This window comes from Hippichthys cyanospilos, chromosome 5 (genome assembly GCF_059441005.1).
Source record: "Hippichthys cyanospilos isolate Australia breed blue-spotted pipefish chromosome 5, RoL_Hcya_1.0, whole genome shotgun sequence".
In the NCBI taxonomy this organism is placed as follows: Eukaryota; Metazoa; Chordata; class Actinopteri; order Syngnathiformes; family Syngnathidae; genus Hippichthys; species Hippichthys cyanospilos.
Genome location: NC_142373.1, coordinates 9,305,314 through 9,319,834, shown reverse-complemented (window position 1 = coordinate 9,319,834; position 14,521 = coordinate 9,305,314). Strand labels below are relative to the sequence as shown.

The following is a 14,521-nucleotide window of genomic DNA, read 5'->3' as shown; positions in this document are numbered from 1 at the left end:
CTTTTCATCCTGCACCTTCAGGGTGCACAGCTAGCTTCCCGCATCAAAAAGGCCTGGACAGACAACATTGTAAAAGAACAATTCTACAATTCATTCCTTTTTGCCCAGCTCCATCAAGTGGATGCATACCACAACCACTACTGTAGCTTCTATTCTATGCGCCTTATCATGTGGTGTGCCCTATATATGAAAACGGTTATAAAATAGGCCATTCATTGAAGGTACGCCTAACAGTGCGGAAAATGCGGTAACATCAGTTGATCTAAACTGAAGAAAAACAAAAAAACATGCAAATTATTAACTCTTCAAGTTGCTGTATAAACAGAAATCACAGGTGCAATTATGGAATAATTATGAGATATAAATGAAATGGTGTGTCTTGCTGTGTTTAAGATGTTCAAAAATATAATGTTACAAAGATTTTTCAATCATAAATCTGAGAAAATGCTCAAAGCCTTCATGGTGCATCTTTTAAAGGCAGATGATTGTTTTTATTTGGGCTCTACACAATGCAAATACCTCACTTCTACTTGACATCATAATTTTAATAATTTGGGAACAAGGGGTGGGACTAGATATGTTTTGTCCTTCCATCTCCTCTTGAATGTTTAGAGTGTACTGAACTGATTTGTATTGATATTTTCTTTTGATGATAATTTGATGTTTATGTTCAAGAATCAATGAAAATAGAACATTTTTCTGATTGATTGGATATGGCTAAAAAGGAGCCCGCTCCCACATGACGTATAAAACGTGTGCGGCCTCGTTTGCCTCACAGCTTCTTCCCATTACTAGACCCAAGTTTGTGAGCTTCGCAAGCTAGCTTGCAGCTAGCGCCGTCACCACCAGATATGATATTTTCCAGTCACCAGACACCCTAATAAATAAATAAGATGGCCAGTTATATGGAGCCCTTCTCTCATAATAAAATCCCCAAACCTCAAATCAAGATTCCAGAAGATATAATCATTCGGCAGATGTTTTGCTTCACCCGTAAGTTCACCTGGCAGACAAACAGACGGCGGCATGGCAACTTTTTTAGGCAAAACGTTGATAACGGAAAAGCCGCCGCGCGCCGGCCGGTCTGTTGATTACGAACTGCTGGCTTCCGTCCTCTTTTTGTGACACAGACCATCGGCGAAAGCCAACACCCTACCGCATGAGTAAAAACGGAGAGCAATCAGCTAAAGTGGTCACACCTCTCACAGCCAGCCCGGCCGCCACTACTCTCATGAGTCCGCCTCACACCTCTCTCTCCCCTGTAGCCCATGGCAAATCATGCCCAACTCCAGACATTGTCATATAAATCACCAAAATATAAATCCCCATATTTAACTGCGGCTATAAAACTTGAAATCACTCTCCCGCAAGGTGGCATATATACACTAGCGTGAGCGCACACTGGCTCTCGGGAGCGCAAATTAAGAATCGTCTTGCCTTTAGGACAGTATTTTTTCTGTGCCAAAACAAAAATCCAATTGTTGCTGAGTGAGAACCGACAAGGGTGGCTCAAATTAAAGGGCAGCTGGGATGAACCATCCACGATCTTTAGTGAGCTCGCAAGCTTCCACTGGTTTGTCGTGATGCTTTTTGTGTGTTTGAATAGATCATTTTGATTGCTAGCATCATCCCTAATGCATTTCTGTGCAAGCTATTGCAAATGTAGATTTGGGAGGGACAACTATTTACCAGCATATATTGAGTAAAAGGTTTGATTCAATGAAAGAAAATCCTGTGAAAAAAATACAGATAAAAATGATGAACTCTGATTTAAAATCTGTTTGAATGTAAACAACATTAATAGCTTATGCATATTTCTTAAACGGAAAGTCCGTCTATTTTGCCCATTTTTATCAATGAGAAGTTTATTTTGTCTATGATTATATTGCTAACTTAATTTTGATCTGACTCAATTATTAGAACCATGTACAATTAATACTTTTAAAAATCTATGAAAAACGAAGTATGAATAAGTGCCTGGGTTTTAAATTCATTTCTCTTTAAAACATAAAATGACGTCTTTGAGATCGAACGAGTTAATATGAGTTGGGGTTCAGGGCGCGATAAAAATGTTTGCGTTTACACCCCAAAGCAACCAGGTGAATAAAGCAATGACCGTGGAATCCTGCTATGCTAACAGCTCACCAGCCCTGATAGACATATGCCGTTTTAGCTAAAGTACGCCGAGTCGTCAACTATTAATCACGTGAAACAATCTGTTTTATATTCCTTATCTTCGCACAGTTTGATGGTGAGAAATTGTGCGGCGTGTGGAGTTATTTTGATTGCATCCACCGTTTCCTTATATCCTGTCAGCATTATATCCCTCATTTGAGCAGATCTGAGGAGACCCCATACTTTCTAAAACAGCTGTTTTAGAAACAAATCTTCAAACTATTCCAAAAAATCTGACAGATTAGGAATGTGATTATCAAAAGAATCCGAATGAAGTCCCCCTCGAGAGTAAAAACTGCTCAAGCCATGATTCGGAGAGGGCACGTCCAAATTCCTACCAAGAGGTAAAATTAGACCTAATTATACCCCCCCCCCCCCCCTCCCCCTCGGTGGATAAAATTTAGATTTGACATGACTATGATGGATGGCAGGTGAGACTTCCCTCCCTTAGCAGCATGAAAAGATTCATCCTCCTAATAGGCTTGACTGCTGTGATGTGTGAGGGAGCCCATTGCTCTATTAAATATGAATGCACTTCAGGCTGCAGCGCTCTGCCACTGAGAGCTTTTGCCTTGGCTTTAATAGTGTAATAGTATACTTCCACACTTTGCATTGCCAAGCAAGAAATCAATCACAAACAAAGCTGGTCAATCAAGTGCCCACAGCACTGCGCTGCACATGTGTGACATAATCGCAGCGGCGGAGTGAGAGTAGGGAACTTTCAATATGTAGTTGCAGTGTTTTTCAAAATGGAGAACTCAATATCCAGATGCAACTTGTAATACTCTTATTATTTTACCTAGTCTGTCCTCGCTAACTGGAATGAATGAACTAATACTGTATTTAATAACCTGTTTTGATTGGTTGTCCCGTGCATTCTTTTATATAGTTTTTCGTGGACCCCATAAACAACCATTATAGCAACAGTGTTTTGCATTGGAGCTCTGCTCATTCTATGTATGTCATAGGTCTCCAAATATTGTCAGTTTCACCCTCTTGTTATGGTTGCTTGCTTGCAAGAAAATGCAATAATTTCCCTGGGTCAATTTGACCCAGAAGTGTGTTTAATTCGGTAGTGTTAGAAACTCTTTTTGTGTGTGTTTTTGTGTGTGGGAACCATTCGCAAAGAAAGCAAAAGCAATGCAGTACTTAATATATACCTGCGTATTAAGTTTATTTCTATGGAATAATAACATGCTGGGTCAGTTTGATCAACCTGCTAACTAACAAATCTTATGATCCCTTTCCCCCCTCGGAAACAGAAATAATATTCTTGGGTCAGTTTGACCCGTGGTCATGTGTAATTATTCAAAAGTTTCAGAATTTTCCCTTAGTTTGTGTATTGTAACTCATTTGTCAGCGTAACTAACAAATCTTGTGATTCATTTTTTCCCCTCGGAAAGAGAAATAATATTATCGGGTCATTTTGACCCGGGTTTTGCTTACTTATCAAGAAAGTCTCAAAATAAATTTTAATGAAGTACAAAAATCACTAAATGTATTCTACAAAAACACAATTTCTAATCTGTATGTTGATTATACATATTCCAAACAATCTAGTACTGAAAAACTGCATTCTAGATGTTTCAGATGGGCCGGTTTGACCCACAACATAACATGCGGGTTAAAGTTTTTTTGTTATGAAGTTTTAGAGATTTTTGTCCAACCAAAGCTGTGCTTCCAAAGTACAAAAAACAACAAAAAAAGTGAGAATACTGCTTCGGCAACTTAATAGTGAGCAAAGTGTCAACTGAATCTGCCTGATGACTTTTCCAAAGAGAAAAAGCGGGGTTAACCTTGACGGTATGTTCGACCCGGTGAGGTCGCCTCGCGCGCCGTTCGTCCGCTAGCAACTCATTACACTCCACTTGAGATACGCACTGACGCTTTGAAGCTTCAAATAGAGCCACTCCACTTTATCGGCAACCTGTCGGCATCCGCGACTTGACCGACCATCACCGTACGTGTGTGTATGTATATACAGTTCATGTATGTGTGATTGTGTGTGTGTGTGTGTGTGTATATATGTATGTATATATTGTATAGCCATGTACCCTATCTCTTTTTGTTAACAATTTCCCTTAGTCTGCTAAAATATAAAACATTTAGGCCAAGTGATGAATATTTAAAACGAATCACTCATTTTACTAGCAAATTGGCCCATAAAATAGATGAGTAGAAGTATTTTGGAGACTGTAGTGAGTAGAAGTGAGAGTAATGTGAGTTACTAGTGACCGTCATGACTGCCTGTGTCAACACTGGCAAATTATGTTGACAAGGAACACACATCTATTTAATAACATGAAATTAAAATTGATGTTAGAGCTCTTAACAGGGATTCTTATAAGCAGAATAGAATATAACCGTATTCTGATTAACAAACTCTGTGATTGTCATTGCTGGTAGAAAAAATTCTGTGCGCTAGTACAGACTAGAATATGCGCTCCATGAAAAGATGTCAGTTCTATTTACTAGTACGCTTTTTGGCCTCTTTAAAAAGACAATTTAGCGCACAACAAGAAAAATAGGGGCACAAATAAAATGAATGTGTCTTACCAGTTATGTTTTTTTTTCTCTGCACGTGTCGTTTTTTGCCTACGTGTCACTTTTTCCCTACTAGTACAAACTTCACTAAGAAACTACAATGCTGCTCTAGTACAGTTGCTCTTAAATAGAGGACTGCGAAAGTACTTCAGGGGTACGTGAAAGTTAAACAGGGTTCCAGCAATTCCAGTTAAATGCTTTTCAATGTCGTGACAGGAACTGTGTAGCTCTCTTTTCAAATGAAAAGCAAATTTATTGGAACATGAAGCAACTCATAGCTTAATTGTGCTATGTGCCTATATTCTTAAATTTGACATTTCCTTTCATTCGCATTTTCCAACAGCATTCCAGCTCAGATAGCTTTGTTGAAACAATGGAACATCTGAGTGCATTTGAATGCTCCATGCGTTTCTCATTCACGTTAGCTGCTAGCGTACAGTGACAGCTTGAGTTTGTTGGTGTTGCTAGCTATGTAATTTGATGGCCATAATTCGGGATAAAAGTGTCAAGTGGACACAAGCTAATCGCTGAATAACTTCAAAATAAAATCCCGCTGAAACTATTGTGTTGCGTCCCAAGTATTATTTTGTGTGTTCATTTTGAAGTTGAGCTACGTAGCGCGTTGTTAGCATTTCTCAGACTCATTGATCAACTTGTGCACAATTTTGCCTCACTAGTGGAATTTAGTTGTTTACTTGTATGCCATAGCTTGCCTATGACTTTATTTTATCTCCACATTAAGGTCCATGTACTAGTGCACACTTTGTTCCGAATAATAAATCACTTCAGTGCACAAGTAAAATGTTTGTCTTACTACATATAAGCAAAACACTAGTTGACACATGCATGCTATTTATACTATTTGCGATATATAATTCTACTCGTCAATATCTACTGCTTCAATAGGACTAGCATACAGTGCAGTTGTTATGCAGAAATAGATTACAGTAGTGCGAAAAAAGGGTAAAAGGAAGTCTATAGTGGACGGAATTGTCTCACTCGTCTTCGGGTGGTGGTCGAGTGAGCGTTTATCTCTAAAACTCAGATTTTTTGGTTTTATTATGACAAAGCCCGCACGGGCTGATCGCCGTATTGGATCTGTAACCTCCTGTGGGACTTCTCTTAAGTGCTCCCCACCAATGCATTGCCTCTTTGCAGACAACACGATTAAGATGTGGCTCATTTAGGGCGTTGGCGACCGCTCGGAACCGCCGACACACACTTCCCCCTACGCATAGATGTTTGACGTGCCAGCTTCCATAGGCAACGGCGCGCACGCATGTCTACAGTTTGGCAAGAAAGCAAACAGGACAGGCCGTAATTGACGGCAATCTAATAAGGCTGTTGACAGCCATGCAAACAGGAAGCGCTCCGAGCTGGAGTGTGGCCTCACAACCGCTGCCGTGCCCATTAACCACTGACTGAATGCACTATAGCTCATGCTTGACCAAGGATCCGAGAATCCGTTCGCAGGACAGACGGGATCAGCAAAGAGTAACAACAACTGCAAAAAGATCATTTCAATAATGTGGAAAGTCTTAAGACGTTTGTCGTCCCCAACTGATTTATTATGTGCTGATTATATAATGTAATAAACAAAATAATACAATGAAATACAAAGCCTAGATAGATACATCAATAGATAGACAGATGGATAAATAGCATGAAATGAATTGTACTTACCATTAGTTTTCCATCATTTCCAGTTGACCAACAGTCCAAAAAATGTCCTAGTTCTAACTTCAGAGCCACCCCTTCTAAACAAAAAGAAAAGGAAGAAAAAGTAGATTTCAAGAGAAAGCAATAGGTCCGGTCGGTGGTAGGCAGCACGTTTGCGTCCAATGATTTCCAAGAGGAAAGAGCCTATAAAAATAAATAAATAAAAATGAGAGAGCTCGCCAGAGAGAGAGCCTCTCATCCGCCCTCCGTGCGTCTGTCTGACTGCTGGTGGACCTCTCAGCTTCCTGGGTACCAAAAGAGGGCAGACACACCAGCACGGCTCCTCACGTTCGAGTCCGTTAGAGTGCTGAGTGGAACTGCTGGTTGTATTTGCCCATTTATGGATACATTACAAAAGATAAACATGAGCAAGAGAACATTTGATATCATTTTGATCTTTTTTAAAGATCGGAATTTCATGTAAACTGTAGGAGTAAGGAGTAAGTCGTATATTTTACTGAATGTTGACCAGCTGAAGGAGCAGGAGGCAAAAAAGTGTCTCAAAACAAGTTTTGACATTTGTTGCTCACCGGGCGCTTTTGCGGAGCTTTTATAATTTGAAGAGGCTCCTCTTCGGGACGTCATCGATGGTTTTGTCGCCATCTGGTGGTTGTAGCTGGTTATAATACGCCTCTAAAAAAAGAGCGCCGACATTTTCGCAAGTAACGCAAGAAAAAAAATAGGTTGCCTTCCAAGTACAACCATAATGACCAATATTAAATTGCAATTGCGGGAGACACATCTTCATAAAAAATGTCTGAAATATTATTCACTAATAGTAAGCACAGTTGGAACAATAAACTGTACGACCGTTGAAATGGATTGCATATAAGTGAAAAAAAGAAATATCTAATTGAATATTCATAAATTTCTGAAAAAATAAATGCAAATGTGAATCGCTGAACGTTAAATACAAATGTAATGTAATCCGCATTTTTTTTAAAGTTGAAATCATTACACAACATAATTATTTACTTGAAAATGGTTTATTCTCGTAATAATACATCTTAGAGATAAAGTTTTTAAGTAAATATTACCAGCTTATTTAAAGGAAGACACAGCTGTTAGGAATGACTGACTTTCAGGTTGGGAGGTGACCACTCAACCACCCGAGCAACTTTTTTTTGAATAAACATGTAAAAGAACGTACTCAAATTTTTCAGATTTGCATAGAATTTTTGAGTGGGAAAAAAACGTTACTAGTTTTTTTCAAGGAAATATTACGCCCCGATTTCCTTGTACTTTGCAGTTTGTTGTGTCATTAATTCTTTTGAAGACCACTAGAGGGAACCCACGTACTATTTCTATATGTTCAAAACGCATTACTTGTATCAATTTGCTCGAGTCTTTCCCAATCTTTGTTGAAATAAGGCATTACATTTTACATTAAAAAATAACACTGTACATCGCTAAACAAAAAAAAAATAGATTTTAGCGCATTAAACGTGCTGAGTTCCCTTTCTTTGAAATGTATACTTTAACAACTGTGATTGCTTCAAATCTTAAGAGCCACCTCCTGAAAAACACGTTAAAGAAGCTAATTATTCTGCTTGAAGCCACCACGAAACATATTTTGACTTGGGAGTCTGAAATAAATAATCCCCTGACTAATTGCTTCCTTCTAGCGAATTATTAGTAACACCATGACATCACTGTAACAGCAGTGCTCCTTATAACCATAAGCTCATGGTTATAGATCGTGAGATGGAGCAGAATTTATGTCAGCGTGCATGCTTGAGCCTCTCAGCATTCACATCATAATTCTCCCAGCGAGAAAACACTTGCCCTTTGTCCCATTAGCCCTCACATTGATCCAATTATTTCCCTTTTCTGAGCGGAAACAAGCGGTAGTCAAAATTACAATACAATTGAATTATTAATCATTTAATGCCAGATTTCCTTGCGTGCGCTAAAAGGTTATAGAATCGCGGCCTCGATCGACAGTTTGACTCCACTTGCCACCTGCTGGGGGCACTGTGGACGCATTTCGGAAATCTTGAGTGGCGTTAAAAGGGAACTTTTCCCAGCGTGAGTATGACATTTTCTCAGTGGAGGGACCCAGACAAGCAACAAAAGCAGCATCAGCAAGCAGCAGGGTCTCCCAATGGCTCAGCAGGTAAGCCCAAATACAACATCAAAACTCAAGATCGCTTCATGCCTTCTAACCACGACTTTTGTTTTCTTACTTTGCAGTTAAGCAATGAACAAGGCTTCCAATTAATTTCCTCACAAAAAGCCACGAGGGAAGCAAGATATTCCATGATATCAGCATGCTTTAATTTTGTCAATTCTATTATAGGATCTGGGGTCATAGGTAAGCTTAACTATTCCAATTCTTATCCTGTAAAATGAATTGTTTCAGCAGTCTTTAAGTTACTTCTATTTTCGTCTTCTTTTTTTTTAATTCATTATATTCATTTTGTGTGTAAATAACCTTGCACAACAGTAAGGCCGTGCAGCGGTAAAAGCTCTTGATCATATGACCGCCGCCTGTTTGGGCCCCCTTTAACTCTTTCAGCCCCCTGCAGCCAATATGTGCAGAATTAGTGCTGAGTCACGCAATCTCCGTAACCCCGGTTGAGGACGAATCGCAACAGCGCTGATATTTGCAGTGTGCGTTCAATATTGTAACATGACTTCTTCAACTTTGGAAATTGTGCAACAGAAATTGCATTTCTAAAAACAGCACACTTCAAAAGGAAATCAATCAACACTAGAAGCTACTACAGAGGCTTGTTTGTGCATTTTTAGTCACATTGAAATCCGTTACTCATCTTCCCCGTAAATACATTCATATTTGTAACGAATATATTTGAATCCGAACCAGGTTTACCGTATGCACTGAACCAAGCTGGGCTCCCGTTTGGCTTTTTACTTCTAATCTTTGTTGCGTTCATCACAGGTGAGCAATCACATCATTTGCCCCCTTAAAATCTTCATTTTTGATGCATCAGTGCAGTGACGGTTTGCTTGTGTGTATCCTGGCAGACTATACTATCATCCTACTCATTAAAGGAGGCAACCTGTCAGGGACAAACAGCTACCAGTCGCTGGTCCAAAGCACATTTGGCTTTCCGGGATTCCTCATTTTATCAGCGCTGCAGTTCCTGTATCCGTTTATTGGTGAGTCATTTCAAGATTAACGTTTTCCTCAGACTGTAACCAATGCAAATGCGTCGGAGGCAGTACTTTATCTAGGGAATTATCTAGGGAATTACAATAGTAATTCAAAGCATAAATATAGCCTGCCTGAGTTTGAAATGTCCAACTGCAATTGAATTCATCTCATGTCTCGTCTACAACGTAATAAACTTGTGGTTGGTGTTTTTTAAAACTTTTTTTGTCATACCGAAATTACCATAAGAGTCGCACGAGTATCACAAAGTGAAAAAGAGTTGACGAGATGGATTCATGTAAAGTTTTGGTCTGTTGTAGAAATTCCCGGTATGCTTAAGGCTAAAATTGAAAAGAATTGCGTAGCGACCCACTGAAAGCAGTGAATTAGGGTAAAAATGTAAAAAAAAAAAAAAAAAAGCTCAGAAACATTAAGTATGCAATTCCCAAAAGAAGAAGAGCGAAAAACAACCAAAAACGACTAAAAGCCGCAAACACTGAGTTTTTGTCAAATAAACCGCAATTTTACACCCCCAGCCACTCTTGCAGCTTCTATTCTATGCGCCTTATAATGCGGTGCGACCTTTGTATGAAAACTGTTTTAAAACAGGCCATTCATTGACGGCACGCCTTATAATCCAAAATATGGTAATAAGAGATGTTATGGCTTGATTTCCCCTTCAATACTGCAACTAACATTCTGCTTTCTTACCCCAGCTATGATCAGCTACAACATAACAACAGGGGACACACTGACCAAAGTATTTCAGAGAATTCCTGGAGGTACCCAGCCAGTATTCCTCTTTATCCGATTCAGACTCAAAAAGTGCATAAAATGAGGTTTTGCCCGCAGTTGGACCAGATCACATCATGGCCGACCGCCATTTTGTCATCGTAATGACGACCATCTTATGCACGCTGCCGCTTTCGCTTTATCGGAATATCGAGAGACTCGGCAAGGTGGGCGTCTTCATAACACAATTCGTATATGAAACGGATTCCGGTCAAACATCCGCGTCTGTCACCAGGTGTCTTTCGTATCCATGATCCTGACGGTAATCATCCTCATCATTGTAATCATCAGAGCAGCCACTTTGGGAGCGCAAATGTAAGTTTACGTTTCCCGGTGTGAGAATATGATGACTGAACTCAATTCGGCTTCTTTTCTAGTACACCGACGGAGGACGCCTGGCTTTTTGCAAAGTGGAATGCCATTCAGGCAGTCGGCGTCATGTCTTTTGGTGAGTTGCCTTGCCAATATTTTTTTCTTCATTTATTTATTTATTTGGGTCGATGTTTTGGAAAAAATAAGCACATATTCCTCACTCACAATGCTCTCCAAGTGTTGTGACATTTTCTTGAAAAATGTTAATTATATATGTTAGATACTGTGATACTGCTTGGTTGGTATTCATCGTTAGTCGATTATCAGTTAATTGCTGGAATAAGCTAAAGAATTTGAGAATAAATATTCAGTTTGCTGCAGCCCTAATTACAGCACTTTTTTTTTAATTGAGAATTTATGAGTATTGTTAATAGAATAGAATAGAATGCCTTTATTGTCATTGTCTTGCTGGTATGAAACGAAATTGTGAAGCCTGCTCTGGTTGGTGCGTACTAAATAAATTAGAACAATAATGAGAATAAATATTATACAATGAAAAACATAGGTTCAATTGTTATTTTCGGTGTGGTCATGTTTTGTTGTTATTGCCCATTTATGGATATGATTAAATGTTGTTGACAAAAAGCATTTTATTCTCTTATAGCGTGTTTACAAGAATAAGAATAAAAACATGTTCAGATTTCTTTTCCCCTGGGCATTCTTTCCCATAGGCACATTGCCCTTCTAAGGGTAAAAAAAAAAATTATAACCACTTATAAATGATTGTATACCAACGGTACATTGCAATCAATCAAATTTGAGACAAAATAAAAACGGTTTATTCCCTCACAGAGCGTTTCATTCACGATTGTTTTCCCATTGCAAATTCCGCTATCGTCACTTGAGCCTCAGGGAGAATAATCACCATGAAACAAATGCATTGATGCTCGAACATTAAGTGTGGATTTCCTAGCAGTAAGGCGAAAACAAAACAAACAAACAAAAACACATTTCCGTGAAGAGAACAGAGGCAGGGATGGTTCTCTTCGTCCTCAAGTTGACAATGGCTACCCTAGGGATGAAAAAAAAAAATCTTTGTAAGATCGCGATATAAATGTCAACAATGCAGATAAAATCAAAAACATGTGCAAAGATCCCCTGAAGGCACCACTGATTTGCAACGTGAACATAAATGACTAATTTTGGGACTTATAAAATCATGCATCCCTCCTCCTAATATTTTGTTGGGCGTGGTTGCTTTGGAGTGCCTCATTGTCTGCCACGAGTGTGTGCGCATGTGAATTTTTTTTTTCTCTTTGATAGCCAGCGTATGTTGAGCCAGAGCATTTGGTTGACCTTTATTTTTGTATTTGAATTCTCCTGATGTTTCTCCTCAGCCTTCATATGTCACCACAACAGTTTTCTGATCTACGGCTCTCTGGAACAGCCCACGCTAACCAACTGGATTCGGGTCACTCACATTTCGGTTGGCTCGGCGCTAATAATCAGCGCCGCGTTTGCCTTGGCGGGTTACGTCACCTTTACGGGATACACGCAAGGTAGGTACGAATTTAACGTGTGCATTTTTTCCACGCTGAATATCTGTTCTCCTTCGTTTGGTTAGGGGACATATTTGAAAACTACTGCAGAAATGATAACTTGGCAACGTTCGGTCGCTTCTGTTTTGGTCTCAGCATCATCACAACCTTTCCGTTGGAGTGTTTTGTGACCCGAGAGGTAAGTTCTCCAACATTTGACTTCCGACAGAGTTGCCTGCAAGTCAGATTTGTGTATTTAGCATCTTTTCTGTGATACCTTTGTTGGATCAAATTCTTGACCCGACATGTCTGGTTAATTCCAGTCCTTTTAACCAAGCGTTATCGGAAAAGGCAACCCCTCGCGCGCCAGCTGATTGTGGGCATTTTCACTCATCTTTCAAGGCCATCTTTCAATATTTTCTGCTATGTTTATGTAAAGGAGGGTGGTATCAAATGAAATATTGATTTGCGTTCCTTAATTAGAATTACAAGTATGTAGTGTATGTGTAGTATGTATGGCTTTCTTCTCCAACATGTGCAACACTGCCATCCAATGGTCACAGTTCATCACTACAGTGCGGCCCGCGGCATGAACTCAAAGTATATTTGGCACCGCCCGCAATGCTTTTTAAATAGCAAGAAAAAGGTTTGATGTAGACATCTTCAGAAAAAAATGCTAATTCACCTCATCTTCACCATTCTCCTCAGGTGATTTCAAATTCGATTTGTGGTCGAGAGCTTTCCAAAGTGGAACACATGTCCGTAACTGTGATCATAGTCACAGTTTGTACGGCGATCTCTTTGGCCTACGACTGTCTGGGGATTGTTTTGGAGTTGAATGTGAGTCCTCGCTCCCAGTTGCACGAAGAAACTCGAGTTTGCTTTTGTTAGATTTGATGGAACTTATTTTTGGTGTTCTGCTGTACCAACCAGGGCGCTCTGAGCGCCACGCCGCTGATCTTCATCATCCCCTCGGCTTGCTACCTCAAACTCTCCCCCGGACGCTGGTATCACAGTGAAAACCTGATGCCCTCCATTTTGATTGCTCTTGGAGTGTTTGTCATGATAACCGGCTTGACGATGACGGGCCTCAACCCTCAGGACTGTTCACACGGCGTGGAGATGTTCTACTGCGCCGATGCCAATGTTTCCGCCACCCTAGCGCCGGTATGACTGCAACTTATGAGGACGCTTATCACACCGAAATGTATTTTTGGACTGTGTGTCACTTTCCAAGAAAATGTTCAACGAGATGGCAGAAGGTACAATTAACCTAAAAATACAGTAATAGTTTTTTTTTGTTCAAGTCCAAATTTCAGATTTCCTCACATGTATAGTATTTTTGCTAAAATTGCTTTGGTGCTATATTTCCTGTACTGTAATGCATACAGTACTTACATACAGTATAGTTAAGGTTTTTTTTTTTTTTATTTTGGGTATAATAACAATGCTTCAGTACTTTTGCACAATTTGCTGCTCGCCAACAAGGAGCCGAACAGCAAAGTTGACATCTTTTTCTTTTTTCTGGTGCATTCTCCAAGTGTCACTAGCAATTTCCAATGTGATTTTTTTTTTTTTTTTATTGAGCTCAGTATATTTCCCAAGTACAAGTTTAGTCAGTCAGATGTAATCTTGTAAATGTTGTTTTCAAATAACATGTTTAAGCTTTGCTTTTTTTTTGTTAGACCATTTGGACCCACTGTTTTGTTTTTTTGTTTTAATTTATTTCGATCTTAAAGGTGAAGTTAATCCTCAAATTGTTTTTACAATATGTTTTATGTGCCTCCTACTAGTCCTTATATTGGATTCTTGATATGGTGTTTGTGAAAGCGAAATCCACCCTTTTTTTATCGATCTCACCTTTCAAAAATGAAAATGACATCACAGTTGCTTAGAGCTCAGGTAACAACCAATCACAGCTCAGCTTGTGAAAGTCACTTGACCAAACTCAGACTAAAGATGAGCCAAGATTGGTCATTATTTGAGCCCTTGATGTCATTTTCAGTCAACAACAAGTTACAAAAAATGCAAAGTGAGATGGGAAAAACACTTGGATTTTGCTGCTTATTTTTTTTTTCCACTAAAAAATATCAATCAAAACACTGTGTTCAGACTAGAGGGCTTGCATTTGACATGAAATGAATTAATGTGGGTTGACCTCTCTTTAGGGTGGTACTAAGGTATTTTCAAGGCGGTATTTTTTTTCCAAAGTTTCTCCACGAAATGTGAATTCTAGCTCTGTGAACTCGCACTTTTTTCAATAAAAACTGTGAAACCGTAACCTGACGTTGCCTGGTAATTTCCACTATTCCCCACAAGGGGCCGC

The 14,521-nt window shown here is 39.4% G+C and overlaps 1 protein-coding gene across 1 annotated transcript; it reads left to right on the top strand.

Annotated features, from left to right (window-relative positions):
* Nucleotides 1-6,885: 6,885 nt before the first annotated feature.
* Nucleotides 6,886-14,476, top strand: slc38a11 (solute carrier family 38 member 11). Its single transcript, XM_088414687.1, has 11 exons — nucleotides 6,886-8,752; nucleotides 9,266-9,340; nucleotides 9,427-9,561; nucleotides 10,270-10,335; nucleotides 10,406-10,512; nucleotides 10,581-10,660; nucleotides 10,723-10,793; nucleotides 12,055-12,216; nucleotides 12,282-12,394; nucleotides 12,904-13,035; nucleotides 13,129-14,476. Exons 1-11 carry the CDS (start codon nucleotides 8,473-8,475, stop codon nucleotides 13,366-13,368), a joined length of 1,461 nt encoding a protein of 486 aa, XP_088270813.1. The 5' UTR covers nucleotides 6,886-8,472; the 3' UTR covers nucleotides 13,369-14,476.
* The last annotated feature ends 45 nt before the right edge of the window (nucleotides 14,477-14,521 follow it).

Bases quoted from the DNA above. Each gene is read 5' to 3' on its own strand.
- slc38a11 (XM_088414687.1), top strand. From the start codon at position 8,473: ATGACATTTTCTCAGTGGAGGGACCCAGACAAGCAACAAAAGCAGCAT. The intron at 8,753-9,265 runs GTAAGCTTAACT...AATCCGAACCAG, and splicing joins TATAGGATCTGGGGTCATAG to GTTTACCGTATGCACTGAAC. The intron at 9,341-9,426 runs GTGAGCAATCAC...GTATCCTGGCAG, and splicing joins CTTTGTTGCGTTCATCACAG to ACTATACTATCATCCTACTC.